General features: G+C 34.0%; 2 protein-coding genes and 1 long non-coding RNA gene across 4 annotated transcripts; 2 read left to right on the top strand and 1 right to left on the bottom strand.

Moving 5' to 3' along the window:
* The first annotated feature begins 2,590 nt into the window (after positions 1-2,590).
* Positions 2,591-4,525, top strand: LOC103958321. Of its 2 annotated transcripts, none has more exons than XM_009370575.2 (3): positions 2,591-2,746; positions 3,140-3,296; positions 4,041-4,525. In XM_009370575.2, the coding sequence occupies exons 2-3, from the start codon at positions 3,145-3,147 to the stop codon at positions 4,207-4,209; spliced, it is 321 nt and encodes a 106-aa protein (XP_009368850.1). In that variant the 5' UTR covers positions 2,591-2,746; positions 3,140-3,144; the 3' UTR covers positions 4,210-4,525. The 2 variants fall into 2 exon arrangements, with proteins under 2 accessions (XP_009368850.1, XP_009368851.1); XM_009370576.3 differs by having other exon boundaries at positions 2,625-2,746; positions 3,143-3,296.
* Positions 4,526-5,293: 768 nt separating this feature from the next.
* Positions 5,294-9,537, top strand: LOC103958328. Its single transcript, XM_009370581.2, has 5 exons — positions 5,294-5,637; positions 6,116-6,375; positions 7,093-7,183; positions 9,017-9,092; positions 9,196-9,537. The coding sequence occupies exons 1-5, from the start codon at positions 5,576-5,578 to the stop codon at positions 9,247-9,249; spliced, it is 543 nt and encodes a 180-aa protein (XP_009368856.1). The 5' UTR covers positions 5,294-5,575; the 3' UTR covers positions 9,250-9,537.
* On the bottom strand, positions 8,172-9,256 carry LOC125477801. Its single transcript, XR_007258715.1, has 2 exons — positions 8,869-9,256; positions 8,172-8,759 (listed from the first exon to the last, which is right to left on the bottom strand). It is a non-coding gene; the product is annotated as an uncharacterized LOC125477801 (long non-coding RNA).
* Positions 9,538-22,662: the final 13,125 nt, after the last annotated feature.

Genomic DNA, 22,662 nt, shown 5'->3' with positions numbered 1-22,662 from the left:
TGACAAAATAAATGAAACATCTAATCTGATAGTGATAGGTTAATTTGCTAATTTCAAATAGTTCCAGGATTAATTTATCATAAAAATAATTCGAATATCAACTTCAATTTGAATAATAGTTCTGGAAATCAAACGATACTTCCAAGTTAATGGTGAAATTGTATTTTACTAATATACAGTGGAAGATGACCAAAATACATCACAATATTTGTCCATTCACCCATCAACAGCGCAGTAAAAAAGGAGCATGACATCTGCAAAATTTATATTAGATGCTTCCTCCATCAACTTTCTCAGTGACCTCATTAACTTTATAAACATTTTATTATGTAAAGTGTAAACCACAAAAGCGAAAGAGAGAGGAGAGGCTTTCATCTCAGTGGTCCATGGCTTGCTCTTGGCCCTCCATTTAGTCAATAAAATGACCCACTGCTTTTGCTTTAATTAAGTAACTTTCATTAACTAAATTAATCTTAATATTAGTACTTTAATTGCAACAATGTGCTCATAATTTCGTGGCTTTGCCATAATGTACTTTAATAAAATGATGATTAGTAGGAAGTAGTAGAACAACCATGCAATATTTTTCAACAAATCAGATGCCAACATGTTTAATTTAATATATTAGTTGAAATGACTTCTTGTAATTTGGCATATTAGGTGGGAAAAGGCGAAAGCTAGCTAGGAAACTTCGTCTTGTCCAAATATGGGAACCAGAAAATCAATAAGTTTTTATAGGCAACGAAAATAGAAATTACATAGTGTATCATTTTATTTGTTAAAAGAAAATTGTATTTTTTAGTTGCAGCACATGATTTTTTGTTACTCTCAAACATTTGCGAGAGGGGAAAGCAGTTGCTGACAAATTAGCAATTTTGAACTTCTCTCGTTTTCTCTTGTTTGACATGATGCTTCTTCTATAAAGATTCATTTAGATTTGTTGGTCATATCGAATTACAGGTTTATCTCATCTTCTTAATGTGTGATTTCTTTTTTATCTAATCATTTTGGATTTTTCTTTTTGTTTTGTTGCTTAACTTTCAGTTAACCTTTTAGGTTTTATTTTAGAGATGTTTGATCCTATGTCTCCCCCTCTTTTACTTGTATTTTCTTTTTCAAGAGGAGTAAAGTTTATGTCCGTTCTCTTTTTTGGTATTTTCATTTTTAAGAAAAGTAAGGTTTATGTTCATCCTCGTTTTCTGGTTTCTTTTGCTAACTTTTTCGTCTTTTCATACCAATAAAATTCCCTCAAAGGTTCTTCCAAAAAATAATAATTTACTTATTGTAAAAGTAAACGATATGATTCGTATGTGATACTTTTAAGTTATATTAATAAAATAATAAAATAGACTTGATATAATTTGAGTAAAGTAAATAAGAACGACATGTGATGATATTTTGAATAAACCAAAAAATTGTTGATTGAAATCAAATCAGTTTGTCACAACTAAAAGTAGCTTAATAATTTAACCCCAAAAAGTAGCTAAAGTAAATGTTTTTTTGTGTGTAGAAGATAAGGATCATGAGCAAGCAGTGCTACCAGTAGTGTTGATAATTAGATAATTAATTGAAGTTAAATCCTCCTAACTTCTTTGATTAGTGGCCATGACGTCGAGGGTTCAATCATACTCACAAGTTAATGTTGGAACATCCCTAACATATACAAATATTCTTTTAGATTCCGCAAATCAAACGCATTTGTTTGTAATTTGCCAGCAAATTTTATCCATCCAGCGGAAAACATTTTACCAATTAACTCGTGTTCTAATCATGCTTGTCAATTATTTGTTCATTATCTTTGATTTATTTATTTTTATCATTTAGCCTCCCACGTTTTGTTTGTTTCTGCCATCAACTTAAGAACATTGGCCATAGTCAACGATCATGGTCATCTACTCATGGTGCCTCTCTAAACTAGAGTGCTTCAGAAGTGAGCTGAGAAGAGGGGAAGAAGTGGTGGAAGTTTTTTTTTTTTTACTATTTAATATATTTTTGACATGTTTACTTTAGAATGAAAATTGAAATTATGCCGATTCTTAAATTTTAAATGTTTGCTAAATATTGGTGTTGGAATTGTTATGATTCATGATTTTTCATGTCACATGTTTAATAGTGAAAAACATAATGTGAGTTTTATATCCAACATCTTAAAAATAAGGATCTGATCAATTACAAAAGGCTTGTTAATCCCATAGCGATTCTTTTTTTTTTTTTTTCTTTTTCATTTTCTTATTCGAAAATTATGGTAACAAGTAGCTCATGGTTAATTATCAATTTATTTATTTATTTATTTGATGACTAAACAGTCTCCAAATCAAGTGAATTTTTTTTTTGACAAGGTCTTTAGATGATAAAGATAATGATTAATTTTGATTATAACATTTATGCAATAAAATATTGTCACATTATTACTAATCCATTATAAGGTTTAGCCTAATCTCTCATCGCTTTTGTATAATAGTATCACTTGTTTAAAAGAAAAAAAAAATGGCAATGTCCCTTATTTCAACAAAAAAAATATGAGTTTCAAGTAAAACATGGGCCTTATGAAAATGATTTGAGTCCACCACAAATTGGGCTACACACTAGGCCCAACATACTTAGTTCACGGAAACAGAAGTTTTACACTCTAGTAGCACGCAGACAAGACAGAAGGAAGAATACGAAGAAGAATCAACACTGACACTGCAGAATAAGAGAGGCGGTGCAATTTTTTTAGCAGCCAAACGCCGCCGTCAGCCACCAGGTACTTGTCCTCCATTGATGTACACAGTTACGTATAGAAGTTCAGCTGTTAATTATGCTTAATTCACTCTGCTAATTACATTATTTTACAGTAATCATTTCGATATGCTGCTACGGTTTCTTTTCTAAATTGGTCCCCTTTCAGAACTTGGTATTTAGGGTTTTACATTTCCAATCCAAAAGTCAGCATCTTTATTGTTAAATATAGATTGTTAATATATTGTGGATTGGGATGGATGCAAAGTCTGAAATTGTGACTGACTGCTCTGCAAGCTGCTTGTTCAATTCGCAATTTGGCAACCATTTTCTGTTTCAAGTTACGACGTCGCGAGCACGAGTGGGTGGGTGCTGAATTTGATGGTTTGTTAAATATCTGTTTCTCTGTTTTTATCAGTAGCCATGAAGGTGCGTTCATCTGTGAAGAAGATGTGTGAGTTTTGTAAGACTGTGAAGCGTCGTGGGCGTGTTTTTGTGATTTGCACGGCCAATCCCAAGCATAAGCAAAGACAGGGCATGTCGACATTGGCGTATGAAGGCACGGTGTCCTCCGTGTAAGCTCCCTTCATGCATTCATTTCTCTTCTTTTTTTTTTAGCATTTGTATGTTTAATTTGACAATTTTTTTCTATTGCGCCTAGTTTAAGGGACAAGTCTTATATAGAATCTCGAATGTTAAGCACCCATATTATAAGAAAGAGCAATACTTGTTTGTCGAATTTGGTGTCTCTCGCGCTCAATCCAAATCTTCCATAAAGCTGCGTTACCCTTGCCTATTGTAAACTTGTACATATTTCATTCTTTCGTTGGGTAGTTTAACAAAGTGATTCTTGGCTTGGCATAGACACACATTTAAGCACACAAAAAGAAGCTTCCTAATTCCCTACTATATGCCGGCAATTTTTATGGAGTGAAGGATTTAGGTTACTGCCCTCTCTAATTTTTGCTCGTGAGCTGGTAATTTCCATCTTTTACACCATTTTATCTAGCTTGAATGCGCCGTGTCTAGTCTTTCATGTGAGCTTATCTATAATGATAATTTTTATTGATAGGAAAATACCTATTGATTTGAATTTTTCATTGTTCTGATCAAATATTAACAGAGATATGTGCAAGGATTTTATACATTTCAGAACATGTTACTAGTTGCCGTAGAATTCTGTTATGTTGGGTGGTTTTTGTTTCCCGCTTCTCGTTTTATTCTCTCTGTTACAGTAAAGTATCAATTTACTAAAGAAATCTGATGTGACAATGGATGGATTTCCGAATTTTCCAGTTGAATGTTTGCATCATTTTCAGGTTTGCGGAGACTAGTTCCAAGCTGGAGAACAACTCTGGTCGCACCTTGCAGGCAGGTTTGGCCTCTCTGATACCCAAAAAGCCAGAACCCTTTATGCCCTCTATGCCCACTACGATTCTCGGATGGAGGGTGCGCCTGGCATCCATGCTGTCCAGAAACACCAATTAGCTTCAAAACTTGAAACAGGACGACAGCAAACTTGATCCAAGTTTTTAGGTTCTTTTCTTTGGTTATGTCATACATATTCAAATTGTTATAAGCTATTCTATTTTCTCTTCGATTTTATCGTTTAGTCTGATACTGCATAATTTAGTCCGTGTCTCCCTCGCTTTCTGGTATGTGTAAACTTGCCGTGCAAGAGATTTTAATGGCAGCGACCTTCACCTGCTCGATTTGTATAATTCCGGAATGCGATGCCTTGAGTTGTAAAGGACGCCTTTTTCGGAATCAGACGGTATGAAAGTGAGACAGTTTGGAATCTGTATGTTGCTAGTTTTCGTATGTCATTTCAAAAGATCATATGGAACCAAAATTTTCCTACTTAAAGTTCAAGATAATGAAAAAAAAAAATTGTAACTTTAGAAATGATGCAGGCAGGTCTACCAGCTCCCGTTCTTAATTCATATCCAAAAGGCAGAGGCCCCTCTATATGTTTCTTATTTGACAAAAATCAAAAGCTAAAATAGCCAATTATGCATGTTTCTATAATACTCGCACACCTAAACGCAACGCTCTAAATAATGCATCACAACAATTATTATTAAGGCGTTTAATATTGTTCAACAACCAAAAAGAAGCAGACGTTGATCCGGGCAGTTGGTTAGGGTAGCGTGTCTGCACGTTCAAGATCAATTCATTCTCACGTTTGTGATTGCGACCGTGTTAGGAATGGGACCTAATTGTTCGACATCCCTTCGTTACAAGCTGGTTTTACCTATGTATTCTTAACAATTAGTATTTGAGCCTAATTTTACCATGCAGTAAGATTCAAGCTTCACAGAAGGAAACCTACGGATTAAAATGATCAACGTTAATGATGCGTGGGTTTATCGAGTCATTGAATGTTGGTAGACAAGTGGCAAAGTCGATAGAGTGGTCCGACGAGGAAGTTGAGTACGAAAGCGTGGTGAAATGTCTTAACATTCCGTCTCCTTGCATTCAAGTTCGATTAATCTCCCGTTAAATAACTCAAAACGACGTCGTCTCTCGTCCCACCAGTCGACAACAGCGCACACGGTTATCAGAACAAAACAAGTGGGAAGAAAGAAACCGCATCGCCCAGCAACGTATTTAATTAATTAATTTCACTTTTTCAAAAAAAACCTTGATCCAAAAGCTACCAATCGAAAACAACTGGTTCCCCCACTTCTTTTTCACGTGGAATTTCCCTCTCACTTTCTCACCAATTCGATTCCCAATCTTCCCTGTAAATCCGGAAACCCTAACCCTCCAAATTCTCATCAATTCTTTCGCGGATGAAAACCGATTGCTAGCCTTTGAATTTTCCCGGCAAAGCTCCAGACTCAGGGACTCAATGGCGGCGACGCTCAACACCTCCATGGCGGCCTGGATCCGCCACTTACTCGCTTGCATGGGGTAAGTCTTCGCTTACACTTCGCGGGAAATTATCTGCCATTTTTGGTAGTTATTTGCATTTGGGTTTCTGTTAGTTTTGGAAGGTTTGACTTGTTAACCAAAATCTGTTATTTTTGGAAGATTTGACTTGTTTCTGACTTGGTTGTAGACTTGTAGTAAAGATTTTGACTTTCTAAGTGTGGAAATAAGTTTCGGATTGAAAATATGTCAAGTAACAAATTTATCATCTGGGTTCTGAAAATTTGGGACTTTATTGCAAGCTTAGATTAAAAAGTAGTTCAAAAACAAGAAATTTATGATACGGATTTCGAAAATTTGAAGAATTTTTGGTAACATTGGCATGCTCATCTGGTGTATTGAGTAATTTTACCTCAAGAGTTGTGCACCTAAATTTGTATTAAAAAATCGATGGTGTGTAGTTTGTGTTTTGGTGGAGTTTATTCTGCAGTGTGCTTTAACCTGGGTTTTAACAGAGCAGTGGTTGTTTTGGATGCTGCACTAAACCCACACCAATTACTGCTGTTGATGAGCCTTCGAAGGGATTGAGAATTCAAGGGCGAAGTGTTAAGAAACCGGGCATCTCGGATGACTTTTGGAGCAGCAGTACTTATGATTTGGACAATAGTGCCGTTCAATCCCAGAGAAGCATCTCATCCATCAGCACATCCAACCAGACCCTCAACTTTGGCAGTGTGGCTGGTAGTAGCACAAGCAGCCAATCCGACTTTGTAAATAATGGCAAGTTTTTGTTGTATGTTATTTACAGCATTCTTATTTTGGTCTGGTAATTGTGCGTAAGTATTTCGCAGCTTGTCATATTGAATTAATACCAACAAAACAGGATCTGTGTCGTAATACATAAACTCAAACTGTGTTTGATAATACTTAGTAGTCAAAGACATTTCTGATTTTTTTATGTTTCTTTTTGGCAAATATATGCTTGTAAATACCTTTGGTGCTAACATGTTTGGCCCTAACTGAGATGCTAATAATTTTCTTCTAAACGTAGAGGCCTGGCTAAGAGAGAAACGGTGCTTGAGAAAAACTGGGAAGCAATGTGAATAGAATTGGGATGAGATGTTTCACGAGGGGAAATCTTTTTTATAGTTAAGTTACAAATTCATTAACTGGTGAAACAAAGGTTTCACAAATGAATGTTGACACAACCAATTATCTTCACATAAACCTTGGCTTTAACATGTGTGTTAGGTCATGTAAATTTTAGAATTTGCGAAGTATGTTTTTATTATATGTGAAGTATAGTTGTTCTTCTACATCTTGTGTCTGTATATAACCTTACGCTTGATGGCTATGCTATGTATTATCTACTTATGGTGCTGGAACTTCTTTTCACCAACCTTCACTCTAATTTGGTATAATCAGTATTCATGCCCTTGTGAGCTTTCATGTTTGTAAGTGTATAGGTTATTGACTTGCAACATTTCGTAACTACAGGTCTTGTTCTATGGAACCAGAACAGGCTTGAGTGGATCGGAAGTGGCAACCCTAGGAATCAAATTCCAAAAACTCGGGAAACCAGAGTAAGGTATGTTACTTGTGCTTTTATAACTTAGGTTGTGACTGCACTCTGAGTCGGGGTCCATTAGTTTTGAGTAATGTAAGTGCATCCACTGCTTTAAATCAAAGTAATGACCTTTGTTGTTTAACTAGTTTGCTGAAGCTACTCTTTTTATTTCTCTTTAACTATATCATTTATCCCTTTTAGCTTAATACTTTTGATAGGATTTTTAGGTACCTGCGCAAAGAGGTTAAAATCACTTTAAAATATTTGCAAGAGTACAAGGTTATCATAGTATAGTAGCTCAAGCAAGGTTGTTTTCCGCAGGGATTATTTAAAACAATTTATGAAAAACCCTAATCTTAGTTAATTATTTGCAAACAAAGATTGGAAAATGTTGATTTTGAATTTAAAAGTAATAAAAACGAATTTTAATAAAAGTAATTTAAGAAAAACAACTAGTAACCAATTAAGAATAAATCAAATAAAAAAGAAAAGGTTTTGAGAAATAAATTTGGAAAAGCACTAGGGTTCAGCCGTCACCTTAACAATCCTACGTAATTCTTCCAATTACTTATAAATTACCCGTGCATATTTTGAATGTTAGGTTTTCTATATTCTACTTGGAACCTCCAACATAGAACGTGTATCTAACATGCAACCCGTCTGGACGTTCGGATCAAATATGAACATGAAAGACTCATTAAGTTTTATGAAAACCCTTTGAAAAACCATGCAACCCTTAAAACGTGGTGTTCATCTTAAGTGAAATTACAATTATTAATCACAAGAAGCCAGCGCCAATTTCAAGGAACCTTCCAACCAAAATTGCATCAAATTACTTTCTAAATGTCCTAATGGTCTCGAATCACTAAGACACTTAGATAGTTTAAAACAGTAATTAATAATTCAAAATATGCATGCATAATATCATAAGTAAATTGAAAAAAAACTACATATTCTTGCTAAGGCTCGAGGCTTCGCCCTAGCACAAGAACTTAGTTATGAACAATCATAATAAAAACTAAAGAAAATATATTAACTAGGAAAAGGATTGAAAACACCTTGTAGGTAAAAAGTCTGAAGTTCTCCAAAATAATGCTAAATTCTCTCAATGTTGCATCCCCCCAGAACCCTAATGGCTAAAAAGCCTTATTTATACTACTCCAAATCAAAACCCTCATAGAAAAGGTTTTTTAAAAACTAGGAAATAAAATAACGAAAGGATAACTAGAAATTACATTCCTATTCTGACTAGGAAATCTGCCCATCAAAAAGATAGCCACGTTTCTGGACCTTCAGGGCTCTAAAACAGGCCTAAAACGACTCAAATTAATGATTAGGACATCCTCTTCAAGTTCCAAGAAGAGTCCAAGTCCAAAATCCATCATCTTCCAGCCCAAAAGTCGCAAATAAGCTCTGCAGCCCAATCTGCCAGCACTGTGCGCTGGGCATAAATTAATTCGCCACGGTCAGATGCTTCAGGATAAAATTATGAAATTTTGACACAACCTTCTTGACAGATTCACGAACCCGCTTCAATTGGAATCACTCAAAAATTCCACCGTTTGATTACTTTATGCTCGAAACAAGTTCGCATGTCCTACATTAAAAACAAATAGCAAAGCATCAAAATCTCACCAAAATAATAACCAAAATATACCAAGAATAGGGAATAATATATAATATAAAATCGATTCATCAACTTTTACCATATTTGCTGGTGAATTAAAGGATCTCATGAATGGCGGAAATCCCGTAAGCAGGTGTATCTAGTAGACATATTTTATTTAACTATATTTTGCATTTTAATTTGCCTTGATCTTTCTCCCAGTGGTCGACTAACTATGTCCTTTGCAGTTGGAATGCAACTTATGAAAGATTGGTTGGAACCAAACAGAGACAGTCGCCTTATGCGCAACGCATTCCTTTGTCTGTAAGTCTTCGTTTTCCTTTGGTGGGAATTCTGCTTGATTTTTTGTATTGCATTATGTTAGTTCATCATCCTGTTGTAATGCTTATTGGGTTGGTATTAACAGGACATGGTAGAATTTCTCGTGGAAGTATGGGAGCAGGAGGGTCTGTACGATTGAGTGAATACCAGAATCCGCCTTTTAACGTGAGGAAGATACTTTTGTCTTTGTAAATCTGAGAGGTGTGTCTAGATGGACGGGGCAAAGAAGGAATTCGATACAACGACCACATGTTTCAAGTTTAGCTGTAATATTTTCATCCTTTCTGCTCCCTTTTGTAACCATGTAATTGTGGAAAATGTCGTCTGCCACGCATAACTGAATACAGAAGCAGCAGTTAGCTTTTGCTTGTGTGAATACAAAAGTTAAAAAAGAGGGTTTCAAAATATACACCTAGATTCATGGTGATCTTTGTGTCCATAATGTTTCTTTTCTTTCCTTTTCCCAAATGTGTATCCATTTTCTTTCAGGAGGTGATTTTCACACTATTTTTCTCCCCCTATGCACCGCCATTTATTTTCGGCTATTAGATTGAACGAGTCAAATAGGTAAATGAATAGGGGTGTGGAGAGATGGAGCGTGTGAAAATTGTTTCGCTTCTTTTTTCCGTGCGTTTCTATTTCTAGGTGGAAAAGCAACACTTGCTCTTTTTCTTCCTATCGTTCTTGACAATCTTGTTAGGTCTGTATTAAAGTTAACTATGACCTCACAGCCGGTTGGACGTTTTTGGAAGCCAAAACTCTTTGATGCATGTATATTAGGAAACTTCGTTGCTTTGCTGGCTTTGTTTTCCATGTCGTTATTCATGGAATTTCAATGGCTTGGTGTTGATGTAGATGCCGAAAACAATATGAGATAGACTTTGCTTCCGTCTGAGCTTTTTCCACGTGTTTGTCGATAAGCCGTGACTTCTTGAAATTCTAGAATCGAGATCTTTGGTTGCTGGATCTACGTTGACATGGATGTTGGAAACAATATAAGATGGGGAGTGATATTCACACACTCATTTTTACTTTCTCCACACTGTTGTTAATTTGTGCCCATTTATCTTCTTCAATTCATTCAATTTGATGGCCGGAAGTTAAGATGATGTGTGAAAAGTAAAAATAGGTATGTGAATAGTAACATCCTATAAAATCGAAAATTCTAAATTAGTTATGGACCAAGATATTCAAGGTTGTTGAATCCTTAGTCAAGGATTCATCGACTAAAGATCTAACGGTCATAGCCCTCAGTTCATGTCATGGGCCGGACTCCGTATGTATTAGACTTAAATGGGATCGTGTTGATTTAGATCCCTACGAGTGTCGTAACCACTCCCAGTGCCTCACCAAGATGTGAGTCGCCCACACCGACGCCTCGTAGACTTCGAAGAAGGATACTTTCGACATGAGTTAGCCTCATATACTCAATTACATGTCTATAAATCCGTTTCGACCAAACAGTATTATAAATAAATAAACCTTGTTCTTTATGGTTAGATAAACACCAGTGGCAAAGCCACGTGAGGGCGATGAGTGGTGGCTGCCACTCTCCTCGTTGGAAAACAGGACTGGAGCTATGGGTCAGCCCCTCCCCCTGCCGAAAAACTCACTGGTTCAGCTCCCCCTGCGGTTCGTTGTTCTCTACGCGCAGCATACTGCATTTTCTATTTTTTAAACATCCAGGCCAAACTGGTAAAATAAAATTGAAACAGCACCGTTTGTACATTTTGAAATAAAAAAATATATATATATATATTGGGGGGATCGCGTGTCCCCCTTTCACTCTCAGAGGCAAATTGTCTGCCCTCCTGTTTGGGTGTCTTTCCCATCCCCTCCTATTTGTGCGGTCACGGTTAAACCACGTCAACATTTTATATTCCTATTGTTTTTTGTCTTATTATCTCTATAAAAAAAATCAATATAAAATGTTGACGTGGCTTAACCGTGACCGCACAAAATAGGAGGGGATGGGAAGGGCATCCAAACAGGAGGGCAAACAATCTGCCTCCTTCACTCTCAATCCCTCTCAGACTCTCAGTGCTGCCGTGTCCCTCCCCTTTTTGTTTTTTCAACCTTTCTACTAGAGAGCACAGCAAAGCGGCCCCCCAAATTCCCAGCAGCAACAGAAGAAATATTTTTTAATTGGAATTGAATTTTCAACCTTGAGAGATGCTGATTTTGGGGACTTGCTTGATGATGTACAAAAGTTTTGTGAAGAGCATGATATTGTCGTTCCTAACATGGAGGATTTGCATTTCGTACCTAGAAAATCAAGGAGTAAAGCTCCAAGACTCACAAACTTCCATTACTATCGTGTGTACCTCTATTTTCAAGTCCTTGATACGCAATTAAAGGAATTGAATGATCATTTCAATGAGGTAAACACCGAGTTGCTTCTTTGTATGGCATGTTTGAGTCCCGTGAATAATTTTGCATCTTTTGACAAAGCAAAAATTGTTCGTCTACCCCAACTTTATCCTCAAGATCTTGATCATATGGACCTCATGAATCTTCCAATTCAACTTGATAATTACATTCACGATATGAAGATGCATAGTGAGTTTTCATCATTGAGAGGAATTGGTGATCTTGCAAAGGAGTTGGTGAAGACCGGGAGGTGTGCAAGCTATATGTTAGTGTATAAGCTTCTTACATTGGCTTTGGTGTTACCGGTTGCAACCGCTTAGGTGGAGAGAGCTTTTTCTGCTATGAAGATTGTGAAAACACTATTGCTTAACAACATGGGAGATCAATGGTTGAGTGATAGCATGCTTGTTTACATTGAGAGTGATGTATTTGCTTTTATTGATAATGAGCCTATTATGCGACATTTTCATGATATGAAACCTCGCCAGCAACAATTGCAATTTGTTTGTATTGATAAATTATGGAAGACATTACTATATAAAAGGATTTGGTTGTTGCTATTTTTTTAAACCTTGCAATCTTTTAACTTCGCCCCTCCCTCCGTCAATTCCTGGCTTCGCCACCAATAAACACATTAACTTTACTAGGTTCGATGCTCAACTTTACTAAGTTCGATACTCCTAACAGGTGAATCTACTTAACTGTGACCATGGGCAGAGTGAAACTTCCCATAGCCTCTCCGAATCCAAAAATAGTGAATAATTATGACTTGTCACCAATTGTCCACTTTCTAAAAAAATTAAAAAAAAAAAAAAGGTTAACTTCTTACATGTGGGGTTAATGTCTGTCAAAAGGGAAGAAGCATCTGCATATTACCGATTCAGTGAAACTTGTTCCAAGTGGTCGGTTTGCTGTTTGCTAAATCATGAATATATTATCTAATTTGGCATCCGGGCCTCCGCACAACAGCTGACGAATGCCCTATTGAATATTCAAGAGTTAATAATATGAATGCAAAGAACTACTTCACCAAAATGTGAACTGAATATATATTTGAATCATAGATTACGTGCATTTTCTATGAACAAACCAGAAGAGAAGACAGAGCACTGAAGAGTAAATATTAATTTGCATTTTTATTCAGATATAAATTTCATGAGGTCAGTCACTGCCATTAGTGCCAAATACATTCGTATACAAATAAAAGCTTGCATGGATTGCATGATGCATGCTGCCAAATTAAGCTGCCATTACGGAACCTCACCCGACCTCTCTTTGCCCCCTTCACCCACCAAAGGGTGGGCATGAACAATTTTTTAATATCTAAGTGACTAAGAACCATTGAATCAAGTCTAACAATCAAATATGTTTCAGCACTGTATCTTATATAATGCCTAAAGTTATACTTACCCACAGACGGGCGGGCAACTAAAGAAAACACCAAGTTGCAACTTATAATTTGATTCCATGTTTCTGACTTTATGGCACCCCCTTCCACTTGGTTCTGAGTGAGGGAGAAAGTCTTGCTTTTTTGAAAAGTAAGCCCTACAAAACATATCAAATTCCCAATGGGTTCACATACATTTTTTTATCTTTTTTCATCCCTTCAACTACTCCTATAAAAGGAGGAACAAACAATAGGATCAAGTTGAATTATATAAATATATCCCTCGTACAATGCATGTATAAAGACAATGCCAAAAAGGCTACCACTTCAAATATCTTGAATATCCATATTAAACGTACGTAGCATATATTTCATAGTATTTTGATGACTATTTATGTTAGTATTTCCAAGTCATAAAAGTCCGCATGGATTATGGCAAAGACTTGGTAATAAAAGAGAAGAGATCATTTCCAGATCTTTTCCACTAAGGCTATCAGATCAAGTGATCTGGATCTTTGAAATTTTATTCAACGGTCACAAATTATTATAACTTTTAAGGGGTTAAAATAGGTAGACCGTTAGATGAAATTTCAAAAGTTTGGATCACTTAATCCGATAACCGTGGTAGAAGAGATCCGGAATAAAAGGAAAAAAATTAATTAAGACGAAAATTGTCAAAGATGAAGACTTTAGAATACCAAGATCACTGAACATATATTCCATATCGTCAACCAACAAATCCCTTAGACTGGATCATGTCCGCTTTCTTGACAAAATTCTCAGTCTTAAAATATGAATATTAATTTTTATAATATTGATACCAGGAAATTGGGATGAAGATATACCACGGGTTAAACATAATTAGTTATCAAACTCATCACTTTTAAGAGTTCATTTGGAAGTGTTTTTAAAATGACTGGAATTGCTTTTACACAAAATGTTTATAGGTTCCAAAAGCACTTAAAGAACATGAAGCACTTCAAGTATTTTTTCAGAATTCACTTGCATTTTCATTAAAGATTAGTTTCAAAATCATTTTTACAAAAAATATTTTTATTCATTTTGAAAGCAGTTTCAAACGAACCATAAGAAACAAACATGAATTTAACTTATCAAAAAAGAAAAATATTAAAAGTGGACTAAATTGAGACATTCTAAGGTGCATGAATCGTGTGCCTACCTTTACCTTTCTCAACCTTTTTCATTAGAGAATTTGTGGGCAAGCTAAGTGGATGAGATAATTCCCGAAACTTTTTATATTAATGTAAAACATCTTTGATTAGTAGAAATTTGTGCACGATTAGGGTTTATTAGCTGGCGATGGCATGCTGTGCATGGTTGTCTCTGCAGGGTATTGAGAGCGGCGCCTGGTATACCATTACCAACGCTGACCTAGGGTTTTACAGCCTTTTGCCTCGTTGGGTCAAGACGGCAAGTTGGGAACCATGAGTACGTACGTAAACAACTAGTCCTAATCGAATCTGATTACAATGCGCCAAGTTGATCAAAAAATTTAAACCCAAACTTTTTGAAAAAAAAAATAAAATAAAATTCATTCTCTTTTTTTTCTTCCTAGGAGATTAGAGATGGTACGGGTACGTAACAAAAGATTGAAACAGAATTGGACCGGATACAAATCACAGACATTCTAAGAAAAACCAAGCGTGCATTTCGATACAAGCACTGGGTGGTTACGTGAAGAACTTTTACCTACAAAGGTAAATTAGTGCCCGATGACTTTAATTTTTTTTAATAGTCCAGACTATATATTCAGTAGTTTGAAAAATAAATGGTCATAATTGAATTAAAAAAATAACTTTTTTTTTTTCTTACTTAATAATTTTAATAGATAACAAGCCGGACTATTCGATGGTTCGGGCTGTTGAAGACAAACCTGACTTTAGTTTAGGTAGCAACATGTAGAACAATTCGAAGAACAAATCAAAAAAATATTTATGGGTTTCTTTTTTCTTCTTTTTTCTTCTTTTTCTGGATGAGATTTGTGGAAATTCATTGGTGGAGGAAGGTGCATGTACAGTTTAGATTCTGAACTTTTGAATTTTGCATTGAAATTTCAGGGTATTTTTGGTCAATTAGATTAATACCCTAGTCTTCTTTGTCTACCAAGTTTGCATAACAAGTGGGAGAGGGTCCAATGTTTCTAGCCTTGCCATCAGGTCAGCCAAATCATATTCAATGCACATTTTCGACGTAATTGTAAATAACAAAGAAAAAGAAAGGCAAAAATGCTTGCACCCTTTAAAACATTATGTCGATGTTAGGATCATCTCTGAAATTTTAGGAGCTCTGTGCGAAATTTATAAAAAGGCTCTTCTTTAAGATGGTTAAAAAAAAAAACTAGGACAAAACAAACCTTAGCACTCATTGATTGCAAGTTTATAAATGCCATTTATAATAAGTAAAAAGAATTACAAACATAGTGTCACATCTCGACCCGGGCCCTCACCACATCCCGGACTCGACTTCACCGTAACATGATATTATCCGCTTTGGGGCCCCTACCACACCCTCACGGTTTTGTTTCTGGGAACTCACACGAGAACTTCCCAGTGGGTCACCCATCATGGGATTGCTCTCGCGTGCTACTCGCTTAACTTCAGAGTTCCGATGGAACCTGAAGCCAATGAGCTCCCAAAAGGTCTCGTACTAGGTAAAGATGGGAATATACATATAAGGCTCACTCCCCTGGGCAATGTGGGATCTTACACATAGCCTTCACTAAATAATCAAAATCAGTTCAATATTAAACAACCAAACAAGAAAAAAAAAATTCAAAACTCTAACTTTATTAAAATTTCACTTAAATATATAACATTATACAAATAAAATTGAAAAATAATATCGTTTTTTAGGGTGTTATCATTAGCACTCAAAATATATCATTATACTCCATATTTTTATATGTAGAAAGAAAACAATTACGCTTATAAAGAGTACGCAATGAGATTTTTTTATTTTATTTTTTAATAAACGATATTATCTACAATAAGGGATGGTGAAGCGGACTAAACCTCACAATGGACCAGCCATAATAATGTAGTTCAAATTCGCCTTTGGTGAGAATCGAATATAAGACCTCTCACTTACAAGTAAAGAGAAATGCCAAAAATTTCGAGGATTGTCAAATTTGGGGCCATATGCGCATAAAAATATAGTAATATTATTTAGACACATCAAAATCAAATAGTATAATCTAACCTGGTTCATCTTACTTAGCACAACAAACCAAATCGGTTAGTTGCCCACACGCATCATTTTCGGCTTAAGCTTTTACATGAGATCACTTTCATGTCACTAATTAAACACAATCACCAACTTTTTGTTTTTTGGTTATAAACAACTAATCCAAGTGAAAGCCTTTTTGTTTTAATATAAATCTCAAGGCTCATAGCATAAGATTTAACCTTTTATACTAATCTACATTAAGAAATGGAGGAGAGTGCGTAGAAGGTAAGGAGTTGAAAAAAAAGATTTTAGCTATTAGGACAATTCATAATTTGTAAGATTGATCTGGGATACAGCAGGAGCAAACACATGAAAAAGATTTCTCTGTAGTTATTTAGTTTAGAGTATATTTCGATCTATATTAATTATAATACAATGAGCTGCTAATAGTAGTTGTACAACTTATACTTAAATGGCCACTCCACCTGTTTTAATTTGAAAGTGTCCCAAAACTGAAAAAAAAGAAAAAAAAAAAGAATCAAGTGGATGGAGAGAAAAGCTTATTAACTGACAAGTGATCATGTATTCATGTGGTTGTGGTTGGCTGTCAGCTGCGTGCGAACCTCATTAGTTAAAACTCAAGTGGCCAACATTTTACAAAAATCAATTGCCTTGATATCAACTTATAACTTAAAACCATTAAATTCGTTTATTAAAGTTTAAAAATGTTAGATTGGTTGCTAGTAGTTAATATTTGTTGAGCAGCACTAATCTCTTATAAAATGTCCTATCTTCCTTCATATTTACGTGTTAAACAGCTAATGTAAGAGTATTTATAATCCTACGAAACTTGAAGGATAATTTATGATGTATTTATGCAATATCTGTCAATGTATAATAGTCAAAAGCAGCTAATTCGTATAAGAAATTCACAAATAAAACATGAACCAAAATTTAAGAAATGTATAGCAAAATACCATTGGCTAATGTATTTCTCTCATAACTTAAGAAAATTAAAGAAATGATAATCACGCATCATTTTTATCTTCTTATACGTTCATGTTTAATCTCATTCGTTGTTTCTATTTAATTTTCAATAAAAAATAAATAAAATGTGTAAAAAAAGAAAATGATGTATGATTCTCATATGCCGAAGAAAATACTGAATATCCAAGCAATGAAAAAGGTTGGTGAATAATGAAAGAAGAAATGGTCGGTACGTACACATTTGCTGAGACTTAAAGAAAAAGAATAAACCTATCGACTTTATTCAGAAAAAAGCACAAATGGAAAAACCGGAGGAAAGAAAAGCCAAGTTTTGGAATTTGCATCACCTCTAGAGACTTCGAAAGCGATCATTATATTTTTTTAAAGCCTACGAAGTCTGAAAATGTTTTTATTTTTTAGCCATGCATTGGACCTACGGACAATTTCCTAAATTATTTTTATATCAAGTTCATTGCACATCCTCACACCTCTTTGACCAAAACAAGAGAACCAGGTTGAATATGACATCGGTCACTCTCACTACACCCATATTTCCTTTCTGGCTTGGAATTTCTTTTATCCAAGTCTACCAGCATGTATGTGTGACTCATTCTCTTTGGGAAACAATTTTTGACCACTGCAGGTTGGCTTGTATTGTTGGAGTGGTTTGAAGGCTACTTGTCAATGCGTGTGAAGATTTACCCTTTTTTCTTCAGTGTTTTGGATTTTAACCATGGAAAATGCTATTTTCGCTCCTTTTTTTTTTTTTTTTCTAACTTTGAATTAAATAAATAAATAAAAGAAACATAAATAAACAACGGAATGAGTGTAAAGAAGAAAATAAAACTGCGGAAATCATTTTTCATTTTTTATATGACAAGACTAGACAAAATATTCGATTAAGTAACGTTTAATGGTAGGTTAAAGATTAAATTTACTCTAACATCAATGTTTGATTAAAAAAAAAAAAAAAACTAATGAAAATGGTTTGAAAACTTTGAGTTTTAAAGATAAAGACAAAATAAAGGGTAAAATGAATAGTAACAAGATTGAATTTTTAATGTAAAAATGTGATTTTTCGTTAAAGTGAACAGTACTTTTCGTTAAAGTTCCCTAAAAAAAATTCTCTTGTTTAACATTGACATCCTAATAATCTAGTTTTGTTTTTTTTCGTTTTCTCCAGGAATTTTCTATTTTCTATTAGTTTTAATATGAATATGTACTTAAGAATAATGTTAGGTAGATTAATTTTTAAACCAATTTTATAAATCATGTGATGTGTCATTAATAATAAATAAGTACATTAACAAACATTTAAGTGATAATCTAATCGTCAACTACTAAGTCATATGATATACAAAATTTAATCTAAATAATTAAGAGAATTGTTAAAAAATCTCATTCTACACTCCAAACTTTATATATTGAAAAAAAAATACACTTGTAAAAAATGTATAATGAAATTTTTAAAATTTCAATAACACTTCGTATAATTAATCTCTCTAACATTACTTTGTACTTAAAATTCAACTTTTGTGTATCAAATCATTGTTTGTTCATGCATGGTATTATGAATGATATTATCACGTCAGTCCCACATAAATATATGTAATTGACTAGACATGCCACCACTCTCAATAATGATGCGTCCCAATTATAGTGGTCCAAGAGGAAAGTAATTATGAATTTGTTTTATGGAAGGAAAAATTAATTAAGGGGGATTTAATTATGGAAAAGTAATATCTACATACATTTTTTTATTACAGCAGTTAGGGAAGAGTTCGGTTTCAATCAGTTCGAGTTTTTATTAAGATTGAAAACCTAACCATTTTAAGTCTTCAACACTTCAATACCCAACCATTTCAAAATTGAATGAGATTTTATTAATGCTTAAGTGGCATATGGAGCAACATAACACATTTTTTTGATTTTTCCCTTGCTATTTTTATATAGAAAAAAATAAAGAGAAATCATGATTAAAACATTATTTTGATTACCTACTTACACTATTTAAGAAAGGATAATGCTAGGAAGATTAAATTTGTAAACGTTGTTTTAGAAACTAAAAGATATGGAAGTTGATAATTAGTTTATTACCTAAACATTAATAAACGTGTTCATTCCTAGCACATCATTTAGTTTGTAAACTTTATCTTAAAAATTTAATCTCTATAACATTACTGTTTAAGCAAATGTTTTTATCTCTTGCCTGTGAAACTAGAAGACACAACAAAACAGAAGATTGAGGAAGCGTTGTCGCAGACGGCGCGGAGGAGGCGTTATCGCGGACATCGTAAAGGAGGTGTCGCAGACAAAGCAGAGTGAAAGTGAGGACAACCTGGACGAGGAGGTGTCGGCGTGTTGCAGTTGCAGAGTCAGAGTGTGGACCGAGGAGTGCAGGTAGACCGTACAATGACAACAGACATTTAGGAATTAGGAATTAGGGTCATAGGGGTAAAAGCAAAACAACGATGTTTTAATATTAAATTTAATTCGGTTCGGTTAAGTTTTGAAACTATTGAAATCAAAATCTAACCAAAAGATTTTTGTTTGGTTTGATTTTTCTTCAATTTGGTTTTTTGTGTTTCGATTCGGTGTTCCGTTCAGATTCTTTCGCTTTGATCACCCACCCCTAACAACAACACTCGTGATTATTTATAAATTTTAGTTGTATAAGCTGAAAAACAAAAATAAATAGAAATGTACAGACAAACAAACAAAAAATATGTAAGAAAATTATATCCTTTAATTACGAGGCAGAGGCAAATTTACTCTTTGCTGATGATAACTCCTCAAGGTTCAACACTTCATGCTGCTTTTTTCCCTCTCTTCGAATTTTTGTGTTTCCTCCTTCATAGTCATCAGTCAAAAGTTTATCTTTTATTGTATTGTATGTATAATTGGTTTACTTGGGACGGTTCTCCAATTACCAGACATCCACCCTTCCTCTCAATTCTGTGTGATTTATTTATTTATTTTTGGACAGACTTTGTGATTTATTATTATGTAATTTTTGACTCATACTCTTTTGGCTCGAGATTCCAACACTTGTCTCGTAAGTCTATTTAAACGCGCTATTCATAGATGAATGAACCTGATCATCAAGTACCAATTTCACAAACAACAAAACATGTATAAATGTATATTAATTAATCTAAACTAATTTCCAACCTTATAATCGAGCCAAAGCAAGTATCAGTGTATTCAGATTTAGTTTTATGGAAAATACGATATTTATTTAAGATGTCGATAAAATACGTATAGATGATAGAACATAAACAAGAAGAGAACCTCCAAAAAAATATCGCCAAAACTTTCAATTCGGAGCAAGAAAATAGAGGCTAGCATTATAGAATAAAAGAGAAAAAGATATAATCACTCAATAAAACTATCTTCAATCAAGATGTCTGATACCATGTCCCGTGATTCCTCACACTGAGTTACCTTGCGCTGCTCTCCAACTCCTGAGCGTTGCTCTCCAACTCTTGATCTTTTGCAGTTTTTATTATTATTTATCTTGTACTTTAATCGTAATTAAGGTGAAATAATTTGATCCTATAACACAATACTGAAGAGTGTGATTCAGAAATTGAATCATTATGCTTTGTTTGGTGATTGAGAAAATGAATAATAGATAAATGTATAAATCCCCAATTTGCGATTAATAGACAAGTGTATAATCCTCAACTTGCTTTTAACTTGTGTGTTAACCAAGGGTGGGCAATTACGTTATGTTTAAAGTTCAATCTACCAACGTAAGCAGCAAGAAAAGTTTAGAGTTCAATTTTTACTAACATAACAAATAGTTGGAATCTCTAATGCAATCAAGTCATAATTTTTGGTATACGAAAGAGGAGAGGAGCTTTCCTATCTCCGTTGTAAAGCCGTTACGACATAAATAGAGAAAGTATATTCCCCAAACTAGGAAAAGACACAATTTCACTATACCCATGTATTTAGCTATGTCCACATACATGGTAATCCAATTTAGTCATATTTTTTCTATCCAAATTAGGAGAGGAGCGTCTTTATCCTCGTTGCATATTAGGGAAGATTTATCCTAGGAAAGCACACAGATTCGCTATACCCATGTTTTTAGCCATGTCCATGTACATCTAATCATACAAATGTACCAACATAAGCACTTGCTAATTACCTTTTAGTCTCATACTAATTTTGCTATATGAAATTGCCATTTGCACAAGTTGTTGTTGTAAACCCGTTAATAGTTCCATTATTTGTTCATTTTCTCTTTTTTAGGGCATATTTCTAACTAAGAAAAACTTGTTGGATTCTTTATTCTTAATACAAATGGTCTGTGAAAAAAATACCCGAAGAACTAGGTAACAAATGTGAATTAGGCCAATTAAACAAACCAGCATGCTGGTCTCATTGTGCACAAATTTGTATCTTATTTTTTCGTATATCCGTACATTAGAATAATATAGAATATCGCTTTGTGAAAATAATCAATACATATTTCTTTCTTTTTTAACTAGCCTTCACTCACGCGCTCACATGCGTGTAGAAGACATTTTTTGAATCACGACGTGCTATGCGCTACTTACACATTTTAAATGTATTTATATGCGTGAATTGACAAAAGAAAAGTTAAATATTGCAAGTAAATGAATAATCTTAGATTATGTTAGAAGAAACCCTTAGTGTAGATAATATCGTTTGTTAAAAAAAAATCGTTTGACAACTAATTTAATCACATTATTATGCGAGTGCGAAAAACCTTTTTTATAACCGACATTACACGTATATGAAGATGTTTTGAACATGTTTAAAAATAGAGAAAATAATATTTAATGCACAAATTATAGAATCACATTATTGCTAGCCTATTATGAGGTACTAATTATAAAAAATAAAAATAAAAATAAAACTGTACAAAAAAATTTAATTATTAAAAAACACTGTTAAAATGATGAAAATACCCTTACCACATTTGATGTATTATTTTGGATTGCTTTTGAAGTTTTTTGTTTGAGGGGCATTTTTGTTCAATTATTTTTGCTGAAGCTTGTGACTCCAAAAAACACTATTTATTGGGCTTGTTGGCTTTATATATACAAGCTTTCATGCACACGTTCAAGCGCGTGCAAAAAACATTTTTTGAATCACGGCGTGGTAGGTGCGACTTACACGTTTTAAATATAATTATATGTATAAATTGACAAAAGGAAAGTCAAATATTTGAAGTAAATGAATAATCTTAGATCATGCTAGAAGAAATCCCTCATAAACCAATTAAAGCAGCTGAATCCACATAATAAAATCGGTCTCTATTGAATTTATATTAAGAATAGAGAAAATAATATTTAATAAACAACTGATTGAAACACATTATTGCTAGCCCATTGTGAGGATAAACCCACCCCTTAGTGTAGATAATATCGTTTGTTCAAAAAAAAAAAAAAACAATCATTTGACAACTAATTTAATCACATTATTATCCGCGTGCAAAATATCTTTTTTATAACCGGCATCACACGCCTCTTAAAATGTTTTAAACGTGTTTAAATATCAAGAAAATAATATTTAATGAACAACTGATTAAATCACATTATTGCTAGCTTATATGAGGTACTAAATATTAAAAAAAAAAGTACAAAA

This window comes from the organism of the source record quoted next, unplaced genomic scaffold, assembly GCF_019419815.1.
Source record: "Pyrus x bretschneideri cultivar Hongxiangsu unplaced genomic scaffold, Pyrus_bretschneideri_v1 Contig1, whole genome shotgun sequence".
NCBI classification, from domain to species: Eukaryota; Viridiplantae; Streptophyta; class Magnoliopsida; order Rosales; family Rosaceae; genus Pyrus; species Pyrus x bretschneideri.
This window is presented reverse-complemented; position numbering and strand designations above follow the sequence as displayed.

Coding starts and splice junctions, on each gene's coding strand:
- LOC103958321 (XM_009370575.2), top strand. CDS start 3,145: ATGAAGGTGCGTTCATCTGTGAAGAAGATGTGTGAGTTTTGTAAGACT. Junction 3,297..4,040: donor GAAGGCACGGTGTCCTCCGT/GTAAGCTCCCTT, acceptor CATCATTTTCAG/GTTTGCGGAGACTAGTTCCA.
- LOC103958328 (XM_009370581.2), top strand. CDS start 5,576: ATGGCGGCGACGCTCAACACCTCCATGGCGGCCTGGATCCGCCACTTA. Junction 5,638..6,115: donor CACTTACTCGCTTGCATGGG/GTAAGTCTTCGC, acceptor TTAACAGAGCAG/TGGTTGTTTTGGATGCTGCA. Junction 7,184..9,016: donor ACTCGGGAAACCAGAGTAAG/GTATGTTACTTG, acceptor TGTCCTTTGCAG/TTGGAATGCAACTTATGAAA.